The sequence below is a fragment of the Poecilia reticulata genome, chromosome 6 (genome assembly GCF_904066995.2).
Source record: "Poecilia reticulata chromosome 6, P_reticulata-male-v2, whole genome shotgun sequence".
In the NCBI taxonomy this organism is placed as follows: domain Eukaryota; kingdom Metazoa; phylum Chordata; class Actinopteri; order Cyprinodontiformes; family Poeciliidae; genus Poecilia; species Poecilia reticulata.
This window is the reverse complement of record NC_088835.1, coordinates 5,966,218-5,994,131: the sequence shown is the minus strand read 5'-3', so window position 1 is coordinate 5,994,131 and position 27,914 is coordinate 5,966,218. Positions and strand designations below refer to the sequence as shown.

General features: G+C 41.7%; 1 protein-coding gene across 4 annotated transcripts in view; it reads left to right on the top strand.

Moving 5' to 3' along the window:
- The window catches only part of LOC103465716 (transcription factor SOX-6-like), a 146,501-nt gene that overhangs the window by 111,632 nt on the left and 6,955 nt on the right, over positions 1 to 27,914 (top strand). For 3 of the 4 annotated variants that reach the window (XM_008410808.3, XM_008410806.3, XM_081607723.1), the window contains 6 exons: positions 9,520 to 9,669; positions 11,180 to 11,363; positions 12,831 to 13,027; positions 23,924 to 24,032; positions 24,810 to 24,980; positions 27,552 to 27,765. In XM_008410808.3, the coding sequence (XP_008409030.1) occupies positions 9,520 to 9,669; positions 11,180 to 11,363; positions 12,831 to 13,027; positions 23,924 to 24,032; positions 24,810 to 24,980; positions 27,552 to 27,765 (1,025 nt within the window). The remainder of the gene's footprint in view (positions 1 to 9,519; positions 9,670 to 11,179; positions 11,364 to 12,830; positions 13,028 to 23,923; positions 24,033 to 24,809; positions 24,981 to 27,551; positions 27,766 to 27,914) is intronic. The other variant, XM_008410809.3, reaches the window with a different exon arrangement.

Sequence of the window (27,914 nt, the reverse complement as noted above, 5' to 3'; positions counted from 1 at the left end):
AATATCAGACAGTGAGAAATAAAGGTTAATGTCTTTTATGTCACCTGTATATCGTATTTTCCGGACTATAGAGCGCATCTCACTATAAGATGCACCTACAAAGTTTTCTAAAAAAAACTGGATAAATACATATATTATAAGCCTCACTGGGCTAGAAGCTGCTGATATCTCCGCCGCTCTCGGTTTCCACAAGGACGCAGCAGAGGGCTGTGTCCTTAATAAATCTGCTATTAAGGACGCAGTCATGCGTCTCCAACGCCGAACCATGGATTCGTTCACGCTGAATCCAGCGGTGGCTATCGATCTGCACTGCCAGCCTCGACTTAAAAGCTGCATCATATGAACTTCTTTGTGTGGTTCCGGGTATGAGTTTGAAAACATTTATCCGTCATGCCTGCAGCTAGCATGTGCTTGTTCTAAATGAAAATCAACTCGTTCTTCTTTGATTTCCAATTTTGACTTTCAATGATTCACTTCCTGCTAAAGAGCCCCCTGGTGGTTGAAGAAACATCCACAGAAAAGCCGCACCGGGCTATAAACCGCATGGTTCAAAGTGTAGGAAAAAAAGTAGCAGCTTCTAGTCTGAGAAATATGGTATATGAAGCAATATACTCAAATTAACCCTTTCATGCATGAATTAGGATCCCTTGTGTCAGGATTTTTTCCCCTTTTTTATTTTCTTAAGGCACAAATAAAAGGTAGGAAAAGATTTTGTAAAAAAAAAAATACATTTTTTTTTGGTGATCAATTGTAATTTTCTCCAAATACAAAGTTGTTATTTGAAAAATACATCAGTAGTTTTGTTCTTTAGGGGTTATCTGATGTCACAACATTTTTTTTTGGTGATCAATTGTAATTTTCTCCAAATACAAAGTTGTTATTTGAAAAATACATCAGTAGTTTTGTTCTTTAGGGGTTATCTGATGTCACAACATTTTTTTTTACCTGCAAGAGTCGTCTGCAGTAAAAGGAGGGACCGGGTCGGTTGACACGCTTTTTTGTTTGTCAGCCATATTGGATTTAACAAAACTAATTTCTTGCATTTGCAGCTGATGGCCAGTAGTTAATAGTGTATTTTGTGATGCATTAGTGTCCACTTCAGTATGCATTTCTAACATAAAAACTCACAAGGAAATGGCTTTTAGACAGCTGTCCACTGTAGTGACCACTATGAAAGGGTTAAAGGAAGGATTTTATATTCAAGCTATAGGAGGAATACATCTGAATACATTTTGCATATCTTTATCAACGGGGGCTAATGAAACTGTGTCTGTATTCCAAACTCAGCGAGAACACAATCCCATCATCTGCATAGCATGACACTTAAAGGCCAAGGCTATTGTTAAACTCAAGAGCCTTGGCCTTGAGTTTAACAAGGCCAAGGCTCTTGGCCTTGTTAAACTTCATCAATTATAGTGATGGATAATTATATCCATCACTATAATTATATAGTGATGGATATAATTCTGAAAGAGGACCTTGGGATTTATTTGAAGACTAACATTCATAATGACATAATGGTTAACAGGTTAACAGGTTGACAAAAGGAAGCTTAAGAATGCAACACCACTCCGTTCTCTGTACAATATGCTAGTTTGACCTCCTGTGCTCTGCTCGATATGTTCCTGAAGAACTTAGAAACATTTTTTTTTTTTCTTTTAAGTGGAAAGTACAATCGGGAGCTGGAGGGCACCCAGCATGCATTAATTGGTGCACGTTACAGCTTCCCTGGTGTTTTCTTTTGACATTTAGTGGCGTTCCAGTAGCTCTTTAAAATAACATGACACGGCGTTTGAAGGCAGAGCTGGGTGGACTGACGCTAACAGGTTAGCCTCCTTACTCGCTGCCTGTCAACTGTATCAGACAAAAGCCGTTATGATGAATGACGGAGGAATTCCACCCCACCAGCACAACACCTGGCCCCAGCAATTCATCACATTTATTTAATGGCTCCCTGACACCTGCGGTTTGAAAATAGCACTTATCCCTAATAGTTATCATACAACATGTTTGCAAAGCTAAAAGATTATAGAAAATGGAAAATAGAGGATAGAAGAAGAAAAAACAGATCTGCTCTCTGAAGGCGGTTGAGATCTTAACAAAACAAGCCCACCACCCTTCCTGCTCTACCTACCCAGGAAGGACAAAAACTCTTAAGAAAAAGGCTTTTTTTTTTTTTTCACTCACCAACAATACAGCTTCATCATGTCACTCATTACCGTAGCTTGGCTTTTTAGATGTCACAAGAATCCTTATCTCACTTTATTCAATTTGCATTGTGGTTCTCGTTTATCGGAGAACTCATTAGCCGCCATTGACTTAGCAAAGCGCCGCGCTTCGCCGCGGGGGTGTCGGAGCCCTCCTGCCTCCCACTCCTGGCTTTGAAATGATCAAAAGGAGCCGCACGGTGCGCGAGAGGTAAAGAGGGCGCGTGATGTCAGAGGCGCAAATGTCGCTCACATTCAAGACGCTGGCGGAGAACGAGAGGCGGCGAGGAACCTGAATGAGAGAGGAAGCTTCTCATCAGGCCGTCGGCAGAAACCGAAATAAGAGGAAGAAAGGCAGGGAGACAGGGAGCGCGGGGAAGTGTACGGGATGGAATAAACGGTGATTGTTGGGGGATTTTGCGTGTGTGTGTATATGCGTGTGTGTGTGTGTGTGTGTGTGTGTGTGTGTGTGTGTGTGTGTGTGTGTGTGTGTGTGTGTGTGTGTGTGTGTGTGTGTGTGTGTGTGTGTGTGTGTGTAAGAGGGAGTAACAGAGAGGGAGAGAGAAGCAGGCAGTGGCTGCCAGCATGTTTGGACATTGTTTATACAGTAACGCTTTTGCTAAGAGTGATCATGATAAAACTTCCACAATAAGCCTGTACCTACTTGTTCATCATGACAGAAACTTTTTTTTTTACTTTACAGCAAATAAAAAAAATACAGAGAATAACATTTGCACAGCATGCTGTTGCTGAGGTTGTAACATTTCTGATGATTTCTGACAGAAGTATGACTTTAATCTCAGTATTCTCCCTTTTTTTAATCAAAATCAGAATTGATTTCTCTCTAAAGCTCATATTTAAGGTGCTACTTTATTTTTATTCTTACTTTAATGATCAGTTCTAGTGTTCATGTATCAGAACCTAATAAAACTGATTGTGGTGATGCTGCCGTCCCATTTATAAAGACTTTTATTCCTTATCTGGGGTTCGATTCCTGACTTTTCTGTATCTTCTGTCCATTTCCCTGTGATTGTCTCAGTGTCGAACAGACTTTAGCCATTTTACGGATTGCCTCACATTTGACATCACAAAACTTTGTCATACTGAGGCGTTTGCAATCAGCTTGTTGACTGAAAAGTGTCCAGATGAGCCCAGATCATCAGCTGGTCATCACTGTGCCTGACGGTTGAAAGGCCTCCAGAGATTTGAGTTTTTTCTGAGTCTTTACAAGGTTTGAATTTTCTGAAACATCATATTCTGGTAGGATTTGCAGCTGTATTATTATTATTATTATTATTATTATTATTATTATTATTATTACATTATTGAAACGTTTTCCATTTCTGAAAAAAAAATCTTAGATGGCGACAAAAACAGTAGGCGTTGTTAGGTTATTGTTGAATTATGTTCTATTACCCTCATAAATTCGATGAAAGAAGAGAATTAGTCTTTCCACACACAGCTTTCCTATATTTGCTTTATCTTTGTTTAATAATTAAAATATGAAATCCATTGAATCCCTGCTTGGGGTTGGATGTCAACGATTGAACCAGGTACACAAAGAACCATTTAAATTACGTCCTAAAATGTAAAAAACCTTTGAATTTTACGACCGGGTGTACTTTCTTTTCACCATGACTATCATTCCAGCGCTGGAAGCTTTAGTTACAGAGGCATGCCAGTGTCAGAAAATGTTGTAACACTGATTCTCTGTTAACATGCTGCTCACTCCTGTGAAAACGTGGTGCGAGGCCAAATGCAATGGTGCAATCATTAAAAATGCATCAAAAAAAAGAGAATGTCTCTAAAACAGCGAATCCGCGTTGTAGGAGAAGGGAGACATATGGCGCACTGTGTGTATTTGCATACATTAATGAACTCCTTTTTTTATTTGCTATCAAAAGGACGGTTTTCATGCAGCCCTTAAGTCAGGCTGTCGGTTGGGATTTGCACAAGCTGCTGTTTGTTAACACGACAGTCACTTTGAGAAAACTGAGACCTCGCTCAAGTCATTAAGCTATGTTGACTAGGAAGCCCCTCATTTCCATTTGGGGAACCTCTTCATTAGCCTTTTAAAGCAGCGTGCCACTTCCTACTTCATAAGGGTTGGTCCACGGCTTCGTTAACGAGTTTGGTTCTGTAGGTCAGCGTGTTTCCAGTTCCCAGCCTCAACATGAGCCGGTTGGGCGGGATTCTCGCTTCTTTGTGTCCCTTCACGTACTGCAGCTTTTGTGCTCTGCTCGGTTCGTCTTGGAAGTCAGAGATCGGATTTGGGAGCGACCCAAATAGAGCGCTGTTCTCGTTGCGAGACGGAAGACCAGTAGGATTTGCTGAATGTTGTGGCGATAACTACTGTCAGCAAAACGAGCCGATAAAAAACGTATTTCATTCCTTTTTACGCCTTCATACTCTTAAAGGAACGTGTTCACAATTAGGAATCGTACAGTACAAAGTGTGCCTCTTATTTAATGAGATACACACTGTCAGAATTGCTAATAAATAGTTTATGAAGGCAGCTTTTACTGTTTTTTAATGTTCTAGCCACAAACTTGTGATCAGCTCAGGCTACTCACTCTGTTAAGCTACACTATAACCACTTTAAAGAGGAGTCCAACGTGCGACCTTCATAAATTCAAGCACAGCCTGACAGTCGTGTCCCATTGAAACATTAACCATACCGGCAGCATCGCCAAGTTTCTGGAAAAAAAAAAAAAACTAAATCTGGATATGTTGAACTGTGGTGGTATTTATTTGTGCATCAGTACATAAAACAATGTGACATTTATTTTAATATTGATTAATAAAACTCGCTCCAAAAGTTCCTGGTAAGCAACTCCTACCTTCGAGTGGCCGGGTGGTGGACCGAGACCGAGCCTGGTGTCTGGAAGCCGTTCTAGATGTTTGTTTAACGTTCATTAGTAAATTCAGCTGAATGTATGAAATCACTAAAGAGATTAGACAGTTAATAAATTTAATTTAGATAGAAAGCAGAATATTAGCTCAAAGTCCAAAAAGTTTTGTCAGTACACCAACCCATTACTTTATTCAAGCCAGACCTGCCTATGAGAAAAGTGTGACTTATAGTCCGGAAATTGACTTATTGTCCGATGCTATTTCAAGGCATTAATCTTGAATCGGCTAGATTGCTCATTTCTGTACTATGACAAGAAGAGTTGAAAAGCTCTAGTTTTGTATATAAACATTTTCTCTCTTTTTTTTTTTTTTACTTTATCCGCTAAAAAAAAATCAAATTTCAACAACTGTTTTTTGAGATATGCGACAAAAGCTGCGCATGCAGAGCTTGACCGGCCGCAACCTGAAGCAACAGTTTTGAACGTGCGAATCTTGTGCTGCCGCCGTGGGAACTTGTTCTGGCCAATTGTTTCTGAAGCCTTAAAGCAGACCCTTCACAAACAGTGGATTTCTGCTGAAGAAAGGTGCCCTTTGTGTGCGGCTAATGTGAGGGAAATACAGTTGCTTTGCAGACATACTTGTTGAAATCATATGACATCTCCCTCTGTGTCTGCGCTCGGTCATTTTCTCATCTGGTGTCTGGGGCCACGGCAGAAAAGCTGAGAAAGACCATTTGTCCCACGAGGTCCTTCCTGCTTTAGGACCACACACTGGTCTGGTCTGAACGGCTTCGTCCTTCGCTGATGACGTTGTTTGACGTTGTGGTGGTAGAGTTGTTAGCAGAACCAGAGGACTTTAGCTGGGTCTGCTCACTTTGGAGGAGAGGGGGGGCAAGGGCACACTACAGGGGCTTTTAACATAGATATATAAACAAACATTTATATAGTGTTTAAAATAAAATAACCATTAACCATATTAATATAAAAAAACAATAATAATGTAGAAAAATGTTGAGAAAATTAGTATTAACATTAGCTCATACATTTCAGGAATCTATCGTTTCCAATCTCTTAAATCTACTTCTTTAAATGGAAAATCAATCTACTCAATTAAGAATAGCAATGGTTCATAATATTACTCAAGTAACAGTAACCAGCGCTACCCGCCTCTGAACATATATAAAACAAAAGCAGTAGCCGATTCTTGTTAACAAGCCTGGCATGTTATATTAACTAATCGTCACTCAGCGGACATTATCAAACTTCACCAGCATTCCTCAACTCACTCAGCTTGTTTGGAGAGCTGTTTGCAGCGTGTCTGCATGGCCACTGACCCACAGGTGTAAAACCAGCACAAATATATTAGTGTTTAAAAGTGGCTCGGAAAAGCGTGCGTTTTAACAAAGGGCTACACAGCTGTAACTGCTGAGGAAAGTGCGGAGGACGGAGGGCACAGACACGGCAAGTTTGGGAGCCCCTACTCAAACCGAGATAGGACTAATAGAAAGTTGACCACTCCAAGGTAAAAAAACCAAAAACCAAAACCCAAATAAATTCATTAGCTTCCTCTTAGAGTGAAGCTCTTCTCTTCTCGTCCTTAGAGTGGACACGGTCAACTCTAAGGGCTGGCCAATGCCACCAGTGACTCCCAGTACCGGCCCGCACCGCCGGGTCTGGCTGTCAATCCAGCTGTATCATTTGTTCAGAGCTTAAAATCTATCCACTCTTTTCTGAGTGAGTTGACAGTCAATCAGTTTCTTTCTTATAAACCTAAAAAAGACAAAACCTCCAGAGCAGCTTGAAGAGGCCAGCTACAGGCCGCTCTGTTCTGACAAGAAAGAGGAAACGGTTACTGTCAGACTTCACCTTTTTCTATATGTACTTGCACTAAAGTAAGCTAAACATGAACAGATAATGGAGGAGGGTCAACAATGAGACATTTTAGTGAAATAAGCACTTTGTTCCAAAGACTAGTCAGGTAGTTTGGACAGACGGAGCGCAGTTTAAGACGCTCTTCGTCAATTTGTAATTTAGGAAATGGCTTCATTGTCTTCCCTTGGGGGTTGATTGTGCAGCAAGAGCTTCAGTTTGGGTTGTTTACGCTGCACATTAGCAAGTCAACAATCAATTGCTGAACGTCTTGGAAGAAAAAAAAAAAGCAAGAGAAGCTTTTATCCTGAGCCTTGTTCATTCAAGACGTCTGTCCTTTTGTTGTTGACAGAACCGCTGCTGCAAGCACAATAGCGTAGAGTGCAGAAAGTACGCAGAAGGCGTGCGTTTGTGCAGACAAAGGGGTTTGTGTGGGGGGGGATTCCCAAATGTGTGTTCTACCCCCAAAAGATTCAGGTGTCTGCGCCGAGCCCCTCCACTCCCTTTAATGGCTGTAAGGGTATCAGGCACCGGCGTAAGTAACTCTGCGGTCGGTTTGATTGACGCGCGAGGCCTCACCGCCAACCATTGGAAAGGGGGATCTCGTATCACCGAGGCGCTGGCCAGCGTGCTTCTGGTAGCTTCCAAGGAAAATAAGCAGCGTGACATCAGGGCTTTGTTTCAGCAGTGAGGCCCCCTCTGTTTGTGTTTAATATCGCTCAGAGAAAAGTGGAAAGGCAGCCAGCCAGCTTCTCCTGTCCCGACCGCTGAGCTCGGTGCTTTGGCGGCAAAGTGACGGTGGTCCTGTGTGTCTGCCGTGCAAGACCCTCCATCCCTCGCTCTCCCTCTTTGTTCGAAGGTTTTTTAGGGGGGTTTTTTTTGCTCTCGGATCTCGGTTCCTGTGAGGCCACGCAGTTTTGACTGCAGGGAAATCAGATCTCACAACACCGGGGGCCAGTTGAAGTTATAGAGGGCCAGACAGTAAAAGAAAAAACTAAACGACGATGGAGATCTGGGGAAGACGATATGAAAAATGATTTCTGGACAAAAACCGAGAGTCAGAAGACAAGTGGAGAGAGGCAGAGGGGGGCATCAAAAGGGAACTTGGTGGATTTAAGACAGATATTTAGAGGGAAAGGAGGGGAGAGTATAGATGAGGTGAGAGTAACGCAGAGGGGAGAGGAAAGCAGAAAAAGAAAGAAGTGAGGGGAATCTAGTGAAGGCCAGCCACGTCTGGGTGGTTTTCCTGAGGAGAGGCTCTTTGATACTCCGGCACTCACACTCCAATGCGTTCAGACAGGAGTTGACAGTGGTTTCGGGCAGCGGTTTGTCTGGCCAGCAAGCTTTGATTTAGAAGACCCTGGATGGTGGGCCGAGTATTTGACTCTTTGATTTTTGCTAAGTACTTTGGATGGAAAGTCAGCTCTATTTTTCTTTCTTCTTTTTCTCCTTCTTTTCTTCTCCTTTTTCTTTTAGATTGTCCAAACCAAAGGCCAACATGTTCCAAAGCTTTTACTTTTTTATTGTTCACTTTTCTGTTTTTTTTGTGGGAAAATTTGCAAAAGATGTAACTGGGGTTTGGCAAAAACTAACTGTGACTGCTCTTATCTAAATACGTTAAGTGAAGAAATGAATCCATATATTCTGCTGACAGGGGAAAGATGGAACTGTTTCACTTTACAAGCATGCTAGCCTGAACAAACCAGCCCCTTGTTATACGCTTCACTTTGTACAGAGGGTTTGGACCCTCAGCTACTGAGAAACTGTTCTAAATAGAGCTAGCAGTTAGCAAGACTTAATGAGTTAATGAGCCCGCTAATGGTTGTTAGCAGCAGCTAATGGATGCCTTCAACAGAGGCATGGAGTCTTAAGTTTTTACCATTAGCCAATTGCTAATGTTTGATTGTGACGTATGTATGTAATAAGCCAGTTGGACGATATGAAGCTTACCGGAAATTACCTACACTGTAAACAACCATCCTCTACTCCAAAGTGCTGAGCTGAATCAGATGGCTGTTGATGTTAATTCAATATTTTGGAAGCCTGGCCGATGTTAAAACTACAGGCAGACTATAATTCTAAAACAGCTCAGAAAATCACCGTTCACAACTATTAATTTTATTTGTTGATTGGACCCATTGAAATTTCACCGGAAGAATCCAAGTCAATGGGAGAAATCCCAGACAGAGCACTGGAGGGCGATGAGAACCAAGCGGAATTGTGTATGAAGGCAACAGCCAGGCGACAAGTATACAAAACTTTGTGTTGCTCAAATCATATAAAAACCCCAATAAGATGGAATGAAGCTGGTGGTTACAAGAAATTAAAAGTTTGGAATGCTTTTGCATGGCATTGTGTCAGTAAGCATGCATAAGTGGATCTACTGTGGTGCAAAAAAAAAACAACCTCCAGAGAGGACCAAAGATATGCTACAAAAAATAGGACGGTGTGTGTGTGCGTGTGTGTGTGTGCGTGTGCGTGTGTGTGTATATGGAAGTAGAAGAAAGGATGAAAGAGGAAAGCCACTGACGAGCTGCTGGCGAACAATGTTAATAAGCTGTTGGTTTTTCTGGTTTTTCCTCTTTTTGCAGCAGCTGTACGCCGCACAGCTGGCAAGCATGCAGATCTCGCCGGGAGCCAAGATGACGCCCCTCCCGCAGGCTCCCAACTCCTCCGGTCCGCTTTCACCCTCCAACCTCAAGAGTGAGAAGCGAGCGTCCAGCCCCGTCACTCAGATTAAGGTGCATGAAAATCCAATTGCGTTAATGATTGGGGGAGGCGTGCGAGCCGGAGTCACGTACGATCATTAGAAGACAGGCCTACCGAGCCAGCCGTTCATACTTGCTCCCCTGTAATTAATAAACGCAGAGTTAAAAACGGCGTCTTAATGCGCGCAACAGGCAACATAATAACACAAAAGGAAAGAGTGAGTTCAGAATGTGCGCTATGGGAAAACACTTAAGACTTGACGATTAGCGCAAAGTAAAAAAAAAAAAAGAATCGAGAGGCTGGAAATTTGGAAGATGTTGAAACGATGATCTGTGCACGGCCCAGTGCTCTTCACCCTCAATTAGTGGCAGCTTATTTAAAAGTTGCGCTCTGACACACACACACACACACGCACACACATACAGGACACTGGCGCTGGCTGCTGTTTGGCAGAAGCCCAGACCTCTTCACTGGAGAGAGCGTGCGCCTCATCTTTACTCAACAACCAGGCGGTAATGGAAACCACATGTGTTTGTGGGGCACAGCTGCAGCCGGCGTCACAATAGGCCGGCGTCAGAGCTGGCCGCACTCAAACAGTGGAGCAGAGCCCCACCCTCTGCTAACCTTTACTGTGCATGTACTACCCCCACCCACATTAAACACCCTCACTGTTTTTCCACGACAAGGCTCATCCTAAACTCCTCTCCTCGACACTTTGTCAGCTGCAAATTGGATCCGTGTTTGTGACGCGTTCGCAGCCAAACCGAAAATATAGACACAGACACCAGTGGTGGGCATATTTGGTTTTGTTTTTTGCTAATGTATAGTTACAAGAATTGATTTGTTCTGTATTGAGATAGTTCTGTACAGATTAATTCTGTTTTTTTTTTGCTTGTTTTGTATTTAAATGTCTCAGATCATCCAACAGATCTTTCTATCATGGATAACTTGAGTAATTACTAAAGTTAGTTTTAAGATTTAGTTTATTAAAAGGAAAAGATCTACCTTATGATGGAGTGTTGCAGCCATGTTAAGGAAAAAATCTAAAATTAAAAAAACAAAAATTATGAAAATAAAGTAATAAAATTATGAGAATAAAGTTGTAAAAATATGAAAATAAAGTCATATTATAACATTAAAAAATCAGTATTACAAGAACAAAGTTGTACGAGACTAAAGTCAGAATAATATGAGAATAAAGTTGTAATAATATGTCATAGATGTCGTAATATTACCAAAATGAAGTCATAATATTTTGACTTGTATTATTTTTACTTTAATTTTGACTTTATTTTATTTATTTTGGCCAATTTTAAATGTCAGATATCGTATCGGAAGTGAAAACAGTGGATCGGTGCAATCCCTAGTCAGAAAGTGCAAACAAGGCAAAAAATACAAAAATATCTGGCTTTATGCCTTTAGTTTTCTGTGGAGCATTTCTAAAATCTCATCTTGTCGTGTGAGTCGTATATCAAGCCCCAGCGGGTATGTTGAGCAGAACGCATGTTTACACCCCGAACATCTCTTCTCTTTTCCGGACAGGAAGAAGGATCCACACAGCCATTGAACCTCTCCGCCAGACCGAAGACGGCCGAGCCGTATCGCTCTCCGACGTCTCCCACGCAGAGCCTGCTGCCCGGAAACAAGACCAGCCCAGGTGGCCTGGGCAAGGGTCGCATCCCGAGCCCCATCTCCATCCCCAGCATGGGCCGAAACACCTCCCTGGGTAGGTGGCAGAAACATCCCGCCGGACCGAACCCCGCTCGGCCCAAAGTCACGTCGTGTGTAAACACACTTCCTCACGTCTACACCGTACATCCACCACCCCTCTAACAAACACATCCTCGCTTCCGTGTGAAAAAAAAAAAAAGTCCCTTTAAATGGAAAAACAAAAACATCACGCAGCCAGACGCTTCGCTCCTCCCTGCCACCCACAGACACACTGTGCTGCGCCGCGTGCGCCCGAACGACTGCAGACACCTCAACCCCACCAGGAGACCTCTGTGTGTGTGTGTAAAATCTGAGTGAGTGTTTGTGTTTTACAGGAGTCCAAAGCCCTGTATTTAGCCCCAATGAAAACCTGGCAGCGGAAGCAGTGAAACCCAGCACACGTTATTTGGTTTTTAAGAGCTTCCTCGCATTATTGTCTGCCCGCGCTAGACCTTTTATGCCCCTACCTCTGCTATCTGTTATTAAGGCCAATCTAAAGCCTCTCATTATACCACTCCCCCCGCTCCCCACCTCTCGCCCACCACCCTCCACCTCAGAAAACAATTTCACCGGCTTCTCTATTGTGGCTTTGAGGACGAGACGCTTGTGTTCTCTGCAAAAGTTATTTTTCACCCGTTTTTAGCGGCCACCCAAGCGTACAGTGCCTCCTTTACTCGTCTGCTAATTAAACAAGGAGGGCAGCGGAAACTTTACATCCTTTTTTTCTTTTTTTTTTTTTAACTTCTTTTAATTCCTGAAGTGCGCGTGTGGGGCTTCAAAAGTGAAGAGTGTGGCGCACAAACAAGCAAAGCGGGAGGGAGGGAGGTTCTCCTCAGTTCCGAAAACCGGAAAACAACACGTGCAGACTGTGATGTGAGCCCAAAAATCTGATCTTGTGTATTTAAATGTTAAAATATCCCCTACTTTAACCTAAACTAATTGATCAAAAAAATAAGAGGTTTGCCACAGAAACAATTCTGAAATCAACACTTAAAAAAACAAAAAAAATTATTGAATATTATTAATATTATTGAATAAGTAATAATCTGCTAACTCCACAAGCAGATTATTTCTCTTTAAACAACACATTTCCTCATCGTATAAGTGGAAAAGATCTGCCAGTGGAACTAGAACGTTTTCATCAATATTAAGGAATTACTCACTTCAAACAATCTCTTACGGTGCTGAAAAGTTCCTAATAAGTTAGTTTTGTCTTATTTCAGCTGTAGAGAGACATTTGCACTAGAAACTAGACCAAAATGACTTGGTGAAATTGTGTTTCTGCGGTGAAGGTCAAACCAGGCTCTGTGACAAAACAGGAAGGACATTTTCTACCAGTTATCTAACATCCCAATTCCACTTTTCTACTTTTCTTTTGTAGACTAAATGCAGTGATTTAGACTCTTAAGATGCAATTTTATCTAACATTCTTGTATGTAAATCAAGTGTGTCACTGTTCTTCTTCTGCTGTGTCCGTGTGCAGACATCTTGTCCAGCCTTAACTCCACAGCGTTGTTTGGGGACCAAGACGCGGTTATGAAAGCCATCCAGGAGGCGCGGAGCATGAGGGAGCAGATCCAGAGGGAGCAGCTCCACCATCAGCAGCAGCAGCCGGGCCACCAGAGTCTGGAGGCCAAGCTGTCCGCACTCAGCAGCATGAACCTCAACAACAGCAACAAGGTTAGAGGGACGTGTGTGTACAAGTTAGGACGCGCCCACTCTTTTTACCAATGACTTTTTAAATTGTAATCTCTTCAATAATACCAAAACTTAAAGGAGCAGTATTGTGTAAAATCAAACTTTTTTTAGCTTTACATCAGGTTATTTTATTCCCTCATTCAAAAACACACCTGGAGTGTTGCTTTGACTCTTTCATGCATGTTTGAGAAATACTTTAATCTCCCGTGGCAGCCATTCAGCTGTACAACCTAACCCCGCTTTCGAGGCGCAGCTCCTCCTCTGAGCTCCAATTTCCAAGCTTCTCAGGCTCTGAAATACAGAGCAGCTCTCCCACTCAGCTCCTTCAGACTAGCTGGCAGCAATTAGCAAACACCTGGTGGAACTGTGCATCTGCTGAGCTCATTAAAGGAGCTACTTCTCAGTTCAATGCTGGTAAAAATGTTAAAGGGTTAATAGAGGTGCCATGTTGTGATGACTTACTGAAATTTCAGAAAGTTTTTAAAGAGACAGAAGCCCAATTTTAAGGTGTTAAATTACAAAGTAAAATTTCTTTAAAGTCATTCTAGATACGTACAGCATTTTTATAACAACTGAAATTGGTATAGTTACTTAATTGTGCTATAAAATGATACTATATGACTGAAAAACACATAATACTGCCCCTTTAAAAATTTCTACATCAACTGAAACCTCTTTCTTACATCGTGCAGTTGACTTCATAACATCCATACCTCTCTCTTTACCACAAAGCTAGTTTGACATAAATGTAATATAATCATCCAGCCCTACCTACCCACATGGACTTCATGTGGGTAGGTCTGGACTGCATCGGGTACACCTTCCCAGTTCTTAGTAGTTAGTTCCTCATGGCATTGATTCAACAGGATGTTGGAAACATTCCTCTGAGATATAGGCCCACATTGACATAATGGCATCATGTAGTTGATGTTGAATTGACTCAAATCTCCCTTTTCACCTCATCCCAAAGATACTCTATTGGAGAGAAGTAATTGTCATGTTTAAGAAACTGGTTTGAGATTATGTGTGTTGTGAGTCATCAGATTATGGGTATAGTAGGATCATATAGGGGTGGACATGGTCAGGAATAGCGCTTTTTCATTCATACTGACTAGTAAAAGTGCTTTACACTAAACCAACTTCCACCCATTCACACTCACAAAATCGCACACACATATAAACCAAAAATCTGGTCATTAGGCAATTTGGGGTTAAGTGACTTGCCAAGGGGCATGTGGACAGGTGGTGGGAGAATACTGGAAGTGACCCAATAAACTTCCCATTACAATATGACTGCTCTGTCACTAAGTCTTAGTTGCTCTCAGTCGCCTTTAGTTGTTACCTATAGTCCAAAAGTGTAAGAAGAAGCTATCTCCCACTGGATTATGCTAACCCCACCAGCCTGAACCCTTTAGTCAAGACAGGATGCCTTCCCTTAGTAACATAAAATTATGGCTTTGACCTATAAAAGTCACAACTGAAATTAGATGTTGAGACAAGGCAACGTTTTCCCAATTTGCTGTTCAGTTTTGCTGAGCCTGTGCCAATTGTAGCCTGAGGTTCCTGTTCTGAGCAGAGTAATACCCAAGGTTCAAGGTATGATATGTCTCTCATTCATTGATGGTATTCTACATAGCATGGTCGTCATGAGTAGCTACTAAATTTGAGCTGCTGTTGCCCTCAGGAGACTGTAATCAGTCTGATCTTTGAAATTAATAAAGAATTTTTGCTCACAAAACTACTGCTGACTGGACAGTTTCTTGTTTCAGACAATGTTCTGTAAACCTGTGAGAATCTTAAGGAAAATCCCACTAAATCCACAGTTTTCTGAAATGTTTTGGCCAATCCATTTGGTATCAACAAAAATGCAATGTTTGCAGTCATTGAACATGACATTGTCCTCTACGTAACTGGGATCCAGTCCTGGATATGAAGTCCAGTTGTTAGCACGTTGTAGACGTATCTATGCTACAGCTACCTACTGTTATTTATTCTGTACCATCAAGTAATGAAGGAACCTGATGAACCCAGTCTTTTTAATCCAGTGTACGGCCGAAGGTAAAACACCAAACGCCTCTGGAATAGTCACCCAAAAATCAAGTTGTATCCAGCCTTTCTCAGCACAAACCAGTGTACATGAGCCATATGTTACCAAGTGTTAGCAAGGACTTTTGGTCAGTTTAAAATACGTTACACATAACAATAATGTAGCAGCTTCGACCTGCTGAAAGGATTCTCCATTTCTCCCTCTGAAGCATTGGTTTCTGTCTCTGTTGCCCTAAAACATACACTTTCTTGGAGAAATGGCGATGCGCAACTCCGTGGTTCTGAAGCCCCTTCATTCCTGTGGCGCATTTTTCTTTTGTATTACCTTGGCTGAGTGTCCGGGGTTTCTCCTCAGACAGAGCCTCGGTCTGAGGAATATTCATGGATGATATTTGGTGTCATTTGGCTCGGGCTGCTGCTGCTCTTAAGAACTTCTCTTTTTCTCCTCTCGTCTCTCCGGCCACCCAGAAGCCAAGAGCTTTGAAGAGAGAGCAGCTGGGCCAATGACAAGTGATGGTTTTGGCGTGTTAGTGTGTGTATGTTTGTGAGCTTGCCCTGACTATGTGAGTGGGGCTTTTTTTCCCTCGGTTTTTGATAGATCATGTTAACATTAGCCTATGTTCATGTGTGTGTCTGTCTGCGTGTGTTCGACCTGGTTGGGGCATTTTAGCCCAATTACAGGGTGTGTTTCAGAGACAAATTCTCCTCCTCTAGAGATGTTCAGATCAGAATTTTGTAGGAATATACCGATCTTCAGTTTTTACAAAGCTTTGACCAGCTAATAACTGGCCTCCCAGTTTAGAGTCAATTTAATGTTTATCAACTGACACAGAGGCTCTCTCTGCGTTTCCATCTCAAATGTGAGCAAGTCGGTTTCCTGCCAATTTTGAAAGAACACAAGTTCGCAATTGCGATGTTTCCATTGGCTAAGAAATCTTGTGTTTTTATGCTTGTTCACACATTAAGTCGGTTAAAATTGTGGCAGTGACAGATTTTAACCGAACATATAATGTTCATAATATGAACATTATGAGATATGTTCATATTTCAAAATGTTATTTGCAGGACCTGCTCATGCTTACGTATGATACGTTTGCTGATCAGGGAACATTGAGTTTCTCACAGGCCAGCAAATAGTCAAGAGCAAAATGACACCATTCGTCCAATTCGGTCTCTAGACATTTCTCTCCTCAGTCTCTTCTGCTCATTTCTGTCCATCGGGGTGACCAAGCTAGAGTCTTTGCACTGAGATCTCATATCCACAGAAGAAATTCACATTCCAAAACATCTTCAATCAGTCTGATCAGCCAATCATGGATTCTTAGGATCAGACATTCTGGGGGGAAAAAAAAAACAAGGGGGGAGAACGCGATTAGGCTGACTCTCCTGTGCAATTGATCCCATGTTGCTCAAAACCAAGCAGATAAAAGGGGAGGAGAGGAAGTCATAAATATTTTAGGGGTGGAGACTTTGAACCCTCCTCAACCCCCAAGTAGGTCATGATTGGTGCGCTCTAAGGATGGGCTGTTTTTGAATCTTCTGGACTTGTTTGGCTTGCATCTTTAGGAAGAAAAACATCCGAAATCTGGCGAAGAAGAAGAAAATCCAGCGCCGTACACAACTTTTGCTCCCGAGTGGGTTTTTCTTTATGAGTCATTATACCAGTAAACACTGAAAAACTCATAAGCATAAATTATATAACAGCTGCAGATAAATTCCTTATGAAAGTTTAATGTGACTTGTCTGCTGCAGGTCCAGCTGAAAGTACCACGGAGATGAGTTTGTGCATCAAAGCGATTTCTTTTTTCTTTTTTTTCTTTTTTTGCTTACAGTTAAAGTCAGAAACAGTCACACGTTAAGGTGGGCGAGGACCGCTGCAAGTCGTTGAAACTCGACATTTTCCAACTTTATAGGAAACAAAAACCAAAGCAATGCAGTTATTTAGTTTACAGCCGCCCGCCTACAAATAAAAAGCTCACTGGGAAAGTTTTAGTGATTGTTTCCGCCGGTGCTTGTTGTCATGTTGCTGTTTGCCACCTAACAACAGGCACTCGGGCCGTTTCTCTTCTCAAACGTAAATGCATCAAAAAAAAAAAAAAAAGGGAAAAACCTCGACAAACAAATCTGTTGGTGTCGATGTTTTTCTTCTTCTTCTTCTCCTTTTTCCCCCCAAACTCCCCAAAGACTTCGCTCCGTCTTAAACAATTCATGAATGGAACTTGCCGGAGAGACCCAAGAGTGTGACTCAACGCTTCCACCTTCGGGAGGCTAAAAGAGCGCCACTCTCTCTTTACCTTGGACCGCCCTTTGCTTTCTGTTCGCCGAATAAGTTTCCGACTCCCCTTGAATATTTTAAGGCTCGGTCCTTTTGTTTTATGAGGCCACACTGACAGTGGATTTGGGTTTTATTGAGGAAAAGGGGCAAACGCTGAAACCGATACCTTCGGTGTTGAACGTTGAGCTATTCGTTGCTCCAGCTGACTCGGCTCAAACCGAGTCGCCGGACGGCATTTGTGTTTGTTTCGTTGTGTGTGTATTTTAGTCCCATAGCATTTCTCTGAGACGTAAAAAGCGATCCGAGCCTTCTATCTGTGTGTGTGTGTGCGTGTGCGTGTGCGTGTGTGTGTGTGTGTGTGTGTGTGTGCGTGCGTGTGTGGGTGTGTGTGTGCGTGCGCGTGTGTGTGTGTCCTGGCTCTGCGCTGGCCTTGGCCATGTTAATGTCATTATAGCTGGTGTGCAGACTACAGGCCCGGCCAGTTAGTGGCATTGTTGAGTATCACCTTACGCTTACGTTGCTTCCAGCTGGCCTGCGGCTGCCTGGGCTCACAGAAATAGTCGCTGTGTTTGACTGTGTGGGTGCGCACAAGCATGTGCAAAAAAGAAAGAAAAAGAGCATGCACGCTCATTTTTATCTCAACAGTCACAAAGCACTCAATAAGCCCTGTTAAGCATCTGAAAGACTGGAGCGTTTAAACTGCTCGCTTATTACGTGATGACAAACTGGACGTGGTCGTTTGTCACGTTACAACGTAAGAACAAAGAGGCTTTTGGGTGAATCAGAGCAAAGTCAGTCCTGCGTAATGAATTGGTGTTCTTGGTATGATATGTATCTGGCTGAACACCAGCAGACTGGATCCAAAAGCAAAAGTGGTTTAAATTTATACATCAGTTAAGAAAGGACATAAATACGTCTGTTTTCTTGCTCATAGCTAGACTGATAATCTCATAAATATGGTTTATTTGAATTTTGCTTCATTGCTTTTAGCAACAAGGCAGTTCAAAGTAAAAACATAATGTAGTAGCTAATTATGAAAGAAGCGATAAACATTACGTTTTGTCAAATGTCATCACAAAAAACCTTCAAGCAAATATACGTCAAATATTTTGATAAATGTTCCAGTTCTTATTATCAAAGGCGACTCTAAACAGGTGGGTTTTCAGTCTTGATTTAAAGGAAGTCAGTGTTTCGGCAATTTTGCTGTTTTCTGGAAGTTTGTTCCAGATTAATGGAGCATGGAAGCTGAATGCTGATAGCCCATGTTTGGTCCTGGTTCTGGGGATGCAGAGTAAGCTAAAACTAGAAGACCTGAGTGGTCTGGAAGGTTGTTACCATGGCAACAGGTCTCACCTGAATCGATTACCAGGCCTCTGTATTACTGATGAGATGAGTCGGAGCAAATCTTGTAGGACGCCGACGCTTGAGGAGTGGAGCTGGACATCCTTGTTGAGGTTCTTTGGTGTATAGAGCAGTTCATGGTTTAATTAATCAAAGTTAGGTGCACCGGTCCAAAAGCATCATAAACCCACATCATCATCCGTCCACTGCTGTGTTTCACTACAGATGGTTTGACGTCTTTGAGCTAAAATTCTTTGTTTGGTGTTTTTCCAATCACCCGTCAACACGGATTAATTTTTTTATATACATATATACTCTACATTTTACTGCATTCATTCTCAGATCTTGCTTAAAAAAATTGTTTTCTCCTGGCAACTCTTTTTAACAAACCACACCTGAGAATGTACTGTACTATGACATTTATCATGCCTGAAGAGTCTAAAATTCATTTCCTTGGTTGTTTGCAGTTTTTCTGAGCATTTCTAACCAAGGGGTAAATATATTGTAGTATTAGCTTCAGGAAAGATTGACAACTGTCTCAAATATTTTTCTCCTGTGAGTGAACTTTTTCACGATTGAATGGTGGACTTTGAATTGTTTCTAAATGGCATTTGAACCCTTTCAGGTTTTGGGCTGCAGATAATTGCTTCTATGAGATTTTTGTTGATGCTACCACATAACTTAATGCCCCAGATTCGGAAAACTGCCAAAACTCCTTCTCATTATTCATTAAATGAGCTCACTTGATTATCACTCGTTTAAATAATGTTCCTACATTTACTCCTACGTCTGCACTTCAATGCAATGGGTGGATTTTTCCATTTAGGTTTGCTTTTTTAATTGAAATTTGATTTTATGACCCGGTAAAGACCAGGGGTGTCAAGATACATAAAAATCATACAGTTAACAGAGGGTGTTCTTTTTTTTTAATCTATAACTGTTTGCCATATTAAGAGAAATTTCACTGCCAACAGAGCGTAGATGTTGTTCCACCTCCAGTGTTTCATTTACGACCATTAAAGTTACTTTCAAATTCCCTTTACGTTGGCTTTTCAAGGACCGATCGCAATATATGTACAAATTTTGCAGTTTACAGGAAGCATAAATTTTGGGCTCTTTAATTTAATACGACCCATTCCACAGAAAGTCTTTTGTATGTCCAATGTTAGCGTTGGTCAGCACACTTGCACCGTTAAGCAGGAAAGGTCTAGACCGAGGAGAACAAGTGACTTGGTTCTTCTTTTTTTAGGAAGCGTGCCCAATGAAACCAGGAGTTCTGATTAAAAAGAGTAACAACCATAATTTTTCTTCAAATGATGTCTGAATGATATATGCTGAAGCAATATATTCAACAAAACTGAAAGTGGAACCTTCAAATAGCCTTTTGAGTGTTTTCTTATTAGGAAAATTGGCCTCAAGGGGCTGGTAGGTGGGAACAAAAGGCCTTGAATTGGAGAAGTTTTGGGGGAAAAAAGAGAGAAGAAAGGGGGGTGAAAAAGACAGAGTAGGATTGACTGACAACTCTATCAGCTGAAGAAAATCTGAAGAAGGAAAATGGAGAAAGAAAAGAAAGGGGGGCCTTAGGAGGTTGCCAAAACTTGATTGGTCCTGGAGGAGACAGTAAACGGTTGCGGGTCAGCTGGAGGGAGGCTGCGCTGGCAGAAAGCAAGTTGTAACTGTGGTAATGAGCTCAATACAGTATGAATTAAAAGAAGAAGAAGGAAAAAAAAAACACACTGCAAAGTTTGGAGCATTGCCTTGGCAACGGTGGCGGGATGCGAAACGACAAAAAGAGAAGAAACCGAGCAGAACAAAAAGAGTCGAGCCACTCTTAAATTTAGAACTACACAGCTACTAGAGACGGCCGCATCAGCTGCTGGTATTTGTCTTTTTTTTTTCTTTTTTTTTTGGACAGATTAACATTTTCAAAGCGAGTCTTGCACTTCTTTTCGACCGCTTTCCTCTTTTGCTTCTGTGTATACACGCACTATAATGAGAGACATCTATTACCGTACTCCAAAAAAGGGCAACGATCCAGTCAGAAACCAGCAAACGCGCCGGCCAAACCTATTTCAATCTCAGCTAAACAAAGGGAAGACAGCTCCTTATTGCATTTGCCACAAAGGGACTTTAAAGAAGACCGAAAAAGGAGAGCGACCGCAAAGGGAATATGTTGAGAATCGTTGACCCGGGGGCCTGTCGTTAATCTGCTCGTTGGATCTTCCCAAACTCTGCTGATGATGTCTTGGTCCATTTAGCAAAACCCCAACTTTTTTTTTCTCTACTTTTCCGTTGGTTTCCTCCCATTTGCCGCAGAGTCATCTTTCCAAACTGTTTAACCTGTTTAAACATTGCGAACTATAGAACATCTGACATCCAGCCTTTATGGACAGATTGCCAAGATTTTTCTGGCCACATCTTCAGAAAGAGGCATCATCCGATGCGGCCTTCCACAAGCCATCCATTCCTTACTTTATCTTACTCCGTCGCTCTCTCCCTCTCTTTTTCTCTTTTCTTTAGTCCTTTGTTAGGAGGTTGCTTCCTGTGGTGAGCGTGGCACTGCCCAGGCACATGTTCTGTGGTAGGCCTGATTACAGCCCTGCTGTAGTGCTGACATTGGCCTGCACCAACTCCTCATCTATAAACACGCACACACGCACACACACACACAAATTCGGTGGGCCCTAAGTTCCACCAACTCTGCCAGCAGCTACCGCGGCATGACTTCACCCAGCAACCATTCTTTGCGTCAAACAAAATGCCTCTGTCACCAGAAAAAGAACGGGAGTTAGGAGGGAGGGAGGACAGAGGCGAGGGGGGAAAAAAGAAGAGAAAAGAAGAAAGGGAAAAGAAGGGAAGAGTGTAGGATGTGCAGCAGCTGTGTGAAGGAGTTTGATGTGTTCGGACGCACTTTGGGATAATTTTAGCCAAGAAGCAACCGAAGACGAGCCTCTCAGAGATTGTCTATAAAAGTGGAGTGGCAGGTAGATTTGCCAAATTAGAGCAAGCATGTGATAATGGGAAGATGAAGAACACAAAGGATTAGTCTAGCCTCAAGCTAATGCATCAATTAGACGATGATTTAGGTCGATGTTTGATGATTTTTGAATATCAGCTATTTAGTCTACAGCCAAGTAAGTGCTTGGCTGTAAACAAGGTGCAGAGCTGGGAGGTGCTAATAATATCTTTTGGCACAAGATCTTCTGGGCAATATTCTCAATATTTTCTAAACTGAACACAAAAGAAATTTGTGTTTGCTCGATGTTTCTCTTTTCCTATAACAATCCTTGACAATATATCCTATACTGTTGCTCACTTTTTTCATAGACATATCTCAGTGTAATTTTGCCATCATTCATGACTCTGAGTATTTTCAAACCTGATAGTTCGGTAGACTCTATTCAAATTGGGGACTAAAGTGTTGAATGTTTATGACAGTTGTCATTCGGTAAATAATGACACTTTTAATGCAAAGTTGCTCTAAAAGTTGCATTAAAAGTCCATTAAAAGTGTCAAATCTGTATGATTTTGTAAATAATGACAATTTAATGCAAAGTTGGCATTTTTGATGGACTTTCAATGCAACTTTTAGAGCAACTTTGCAATAAAAGTGTCATTATTTACCGAATGACACTTCATGACAACAGTCATAAACATTCATAAAAACGTCTTCATGTTCATGACAGATGTTATGTCATGTTTATGACAGTGTCATGTCAGTCTTATGCACACCCCTTCAAATAAAGTGTTACTGAAAGATGTATGAGATATATTGACCTTTCTGAAATACAAAATACATTTTGTAAGCATTGTGAGGATACTGCAACTGGCTAACCGTTAGCTTTGAACTGGGTAGTTGGAAATTACTTCCAAGCTATTGGGGCAAACCTAATTTTATTCCATTTTTCAATAACCTTGACTGCATTTGATCATATTTTCTTCAAATTTTGCGTTTTCACAAAATGTTAGTTTAAAAAATATATATTTCCTCCCACCCCCAGGCATCAATTGTTTGGCATTATCTGGACGTGTCATCACATTTTTACATTCTACAAGTAAACCCTAGAAGAACGTTCAGTCAACTGCAGCTTAGTAAGCAATGCAGTCGCACGCACTCTGAGAGCAGGTGGCTCCCCTGTCGTCATTTGCACTGGGGGATCTCTTTCCTCTGAAGGATGTGTGTGGAGCTGAGCAGATCTGCACATATGCATGGGTATCAGATGAACAGTGTCCACCACCAGATATTTAGAGGCTCAAGTACATACAGAAAAAGCTATCTCTTAATCCATCTCATCTCAAAATATACATTGATTTTTCACATTATAGATTCCAGGCGAAAACGATATGAGCCATATAGATCAAAATGATTTGAATAGAATGTTAAAAATGAAACCTGGAGATGTAGGTATTATTAATTTAGTACAGTGCAGGAAAATCATTGATGAACAATTCAAAACCATTGCTATTCTTTTTTCTCACTACGCTACACACAAACCCATTGCCACGGAAACTGACTGACAACAGCCCCACTAATTTATCAGGATTTAGCACAAAAAATATATATATTTCCCTCACAAAGAACAGAACATTCAGTCCATTGCAGTGTTATATCTTCAGGCTTGATGTTTATTTTTGCAATTATTAACAAGTGACAGTCTGAACACAGCGGTGGTTAATTAGCTAATTCAAACACCTGCTCTACTGATCATCTGTTAGAGAGTTGATGTGTGGATCACCTTTTTTTAACTGAACCGAAACACAGAGTTCTGCAGCAAATCTACAAGTTAAGGTTGTCAAAGTCAAGCTAGCATAACTGACCTACTTCTCTCTCCCTCTCTATTTTTATTCAATTACATTTTTTTCCTGACCTGTGAAATGTGATACTATTGAACCTTGTTATCTAGCTGTCATAGTATTGACAATTAGTTGACACTTAATAGCAAAGCACAGCGTTTCTTACATATTATGAGTACATTTAAGCTAAAACCAATGATAGTCATAATCTGTGAGCGGCTTTTTGCCCCCCAACAGAACGCTGGAGGTCAGAATCTTGCTCATGTGACGTCGCGTTGTGACGTGTCTATAACAAAAACCCTATTTAAAGTAAACAAACAAGGCTTGACGTGGTGGGGTAGCAAGTGAAGCCTGGAAGCCTGCCAGGCTCAAAATACACTGGGGGAAGCCCTCAAGTTTATACAGGTTTTCCTTTGTTGCAGGAGCGGCTTCACTACGAGACTCTCAGCCAGCATCTGGGGAAGCTTGGGGAGGACGCAGGGAAGATGGTCCATCGAGTCATCGACCTGACGAGACCAGAGGATCTGGATGGTGGGTGCCTCTGTTGGACCTCCACTTTTTAACCAAACTTTTCCTTTTTTGCTGCATGTTGTCTGTTTTTTTTTTTTTTCTGATGAGATTTATAATAATCCAGGCAATTCAAAATCATTGACAGATGTATCAAAGGTAGATCAACAAGTGTTGGTATAGATATAGGTGGCCTGCTCCAGTAGTTTAGTTGGTTCCAGGACCTCACTGAAGTACGCCGGTGTCTGGTGTCTTTGAAACATTTAGATGACATTAGCTGTTAAAGTGTGCTATTTGTCTCCAGTGTGCAAAACCAAAGCCGGACTGAGCTTAAGGCAGTCCGGCTTTGGGCTGCCTTCACGATGCCTAGAAATGATGAGAAATGACATCTGAGTACCTCATGTTCCATACGGCTTGTAGTAAGCATTCTGCACAGCATAAAATATTCTCCCTGGATATTGCCTTGGATCACTCTGACCTCAACCCACCTGTTTCTCATAAAGCACCAGTGTTTACACAAGATGAGAAGCTGAAGAGTACTCATCATGATTTAGTTTAGAGGCAGAGGATAAACACGGGAGCCTGGGGACTCAGATAGTATCAGTCAGGAGCAAACCGACTACAGCGTGCAGCGTTCATGTCAAGAAGTGGAGGGCATCCCAGAAAGACCTCTCTAGACTTTTGTTGTACTCCTCAACCCAACAGGGTTAAATTATTTGTCAGACTTTGTTTTTTTTGATGGAAAGATGGGAAATGAATCTGAAAAATATAAAGCGAATGTCTTTGTTTGTCGTCTCTTAGGGAATAATATCACAGAGGCACGGGTGTTCAGAGAGGCACGAGGCAGGAACAGCAGCGAGCCCCACATCAAGAGGCCCATGAACGCCTTCATGGTTTGGGCTAAAGACGAGAGGAGGAAGATCCTGCAGACCTTCCCCGACATGCACAACTCCAACATTAGCAAGATCCTGGGTGAGAATCTTGACTAGTCCACTTTGGTCAGAGAATGTTTATTTCACTCAAGTTTGCTGGCAGACTAAACTATGAACTCCATCACAGCAACAGCTAAAACCAGTATCAACGTTTTAAACGCCTTTCCTTAACCAAAGGGTTAAAGAATGTATCAAGGGAGGGGGCACAGGGTCAAGCAATGCCCAGTTCCAGACTGGAAAAGGCAATGGTCTACCAATTAGACCTTAAGGTCAAACAAAATGAAAATGGTTTATTAGTTTAGTAGTTATTTCTTGCCATAAACAGATACATCACTAGCATTGTCCATGTATTTGCTCAATTTGACAATTTTGAAACTAAATGTATTTAATGGGAACACGTCAATTTCGGTTTGTCCTGCCTGTCTCTGTGTTGCCCTGCGACAGACTGGCGACTTGTCCAGGGTGACCCCCGCCTCTTGCCCGAAATGTTGCTGGATATAGGCACCAGTACCCCTCCTGACCCCACTAGGGACAAGGGTGTACAGAAAATGGATGAATGGAATTTTTTTATCCACATACTATTGTTTGTTGATGAAAAGTTTTGGCACTAAGATGAGGAAGAATAAAACGACAGGAAGTTGTGGCGCGCCATATTTTTTAATGACTTATTGCGTGAACAAACTAATTGAAGTGTGATATAGTTTCTTATTTGATGGAAACATTGTGATTGCGACATTGTATTTTTTCAACATTAATGGAATACTGACAAAGTTTTGTGCACATCTGTAATGGAAACGCAGCTACGTAAACGACAGATGACATAATTGTCGGTGTTCTACTCATCTGACGCACATTATCAATATACATTGTCTGGGCGTTGTTCCAAACAATAAGTACTATTTTTGTAATGCTAGCTGTGCTAATTGTGCAGCTAGCACAATTAGTACTAGCTAGAATGCTAAATACATGTGAGATCTGTCATTGTTTTGTTCGCTTTAAGGCCTGTCTAAAGCTGCTTCATCCTGGCAGGTCAAAGTTTTGCAAAACTGGATTAAAAAACCAGGTTTAATTCGTAGGAACAACTTTTCTGCTAACTCAACCGAAGATATCCTCCCTCCCATCCCAAGATAAAGTAACGGGGGTTTTTTCCGGCGCTCTCATTAGCTTACCCTCCCTCTGTATTTCACAGTTCACAGGGTTCCTTACCAACAAGCTGCAGATTATGAGAGGCACTAATGTGTTTTTCAGGCCAGGAACGCGGCACACACAGAGCTCCACTGTGCCACCTTGACTCGTGTGATGGATGCATTCAGTTGAAATCCTTGTGGATTCTGACCTCCTCCACACAGATATCCATTCACGCTGCGCTGAGCGTAACGGCTGTTTCTCGAAGCATTCCTAAGACCTCCGATGTCCAACGCAGAGTCGGAGCCAGCAGAACGTAAATGCTGCTCCTGAGTGAACGGACCGCTTTTTTTTTTCCTTCAGAGGTTCTATGGTGTTGACTTGGTTTTGATTAACAGGCGTCATTATTTCAGTGAAGAAAACTGGGAATAAGTCCTGTCGGCCGTTATTATGCTTGTGTAACAAGACTCCAAGAGAGAGAGAGAAAAAAAAAGAAATTGTGTACGTGTATATGACCGTACGTATACAGTGCATTTCCTTCCAACACAAAAACACAGCTGGACTTTTTGGGGGAGAAGGTGGGTGGCAGGCTCGAAACAAACTCCCCTGTGTTTCCTGTGTCACAAAAGTACAAGGAAAGTTTGTGATGAACCTCGATAAACAGACAAGCGAGGCTGAGTGTGTATAATCAAAGTGCTTCACAGATGTGCTGCCTTCCCGCCGTAAAGACCTGGTCCACTTGTTCAGAAGGTCCTCTTTACCAGGAAACAGTAGAAGTACACAATGTATCATTCTTCCTGGGCTGAGAGGGAGCAGACAGGAATCCACTCCTGGCTTTAAACAGCCTCTAATACCTGATGGTGGCTGTCAGGATAATACGGCGGCGTATTAAAACTGTTCTAGGTAGAAAAAAAAAAGAGGAGTACATTTCTGCCATAAAACTCAGTAATTTTGAGTGTAATCTCAAAGTTTTTTTTGTTTGTTTTTTTTTAGAAAAACGCAAGAAAATTTATGATCTTCAAAAGTGGAAAACTTGAGAAAAAAACTCAGAAATGTTCTAGTTCTTTCTGACATTAATCTCAAAACTTCTAAGTTTTTTCTCGCATGTTTTCCTCTTCAAACTCAGAAATTTCCAGGTTTTTTCCTAGAAATTTCTGACATTAATCTCAACATTTCTATGCTTCTTCCTAACAAATGTTCGACTTTTAAAAAAACGTGTGGAAATTTTGATGTTTCAAAAGTCAAACATTTTCAAGCTTTGTTTTGTTCTTATAAAAAAAAACTAATACCTTGCCCTAGATTGACATTCAAGTAAAAAAACAACAACAAAAAACAGTAGGAAAGCCAAAATATAGATTACAAATGTATATGTTTTTAAATATGTTATTATTTCATTCTTATATAAAGTTAATTTCTACATAAACTGTATGTTTCAAGTTAATTGTTATATGAAAGAAAAGAAAAAAATTCCAACGCTGCGTTTCAGGTTCTCGCTGGAAAGCCATGACCAATCAGGAGAAGCAGCCGTACTACGAGGAGCAGGCCCGCCTCAGCAAGATCCACCTGGAGAAATATCCCAACTACAAGTACAAGCCGCGGCCCAAGAGGACCTGCATCATCGATGGCAAGAAGCTGCGCATCGGGGAGTACAAGCAGCTGATGCGCTCGCGGCGTCAGGAGATGAGGCAGTTCTTTGTGGGGTGAGTGTGGCTGGGGTTTCACTTTGTGCTTTCTGAGCCAGTTCTAACGTTTCAGGTGACACGTCATTCCTCGCTTGTACTCGTAATCGCAAAAATGACGAGAAAATCACATTTTAGGGATCTATTCAATCAATCGATTTTATTTGTAA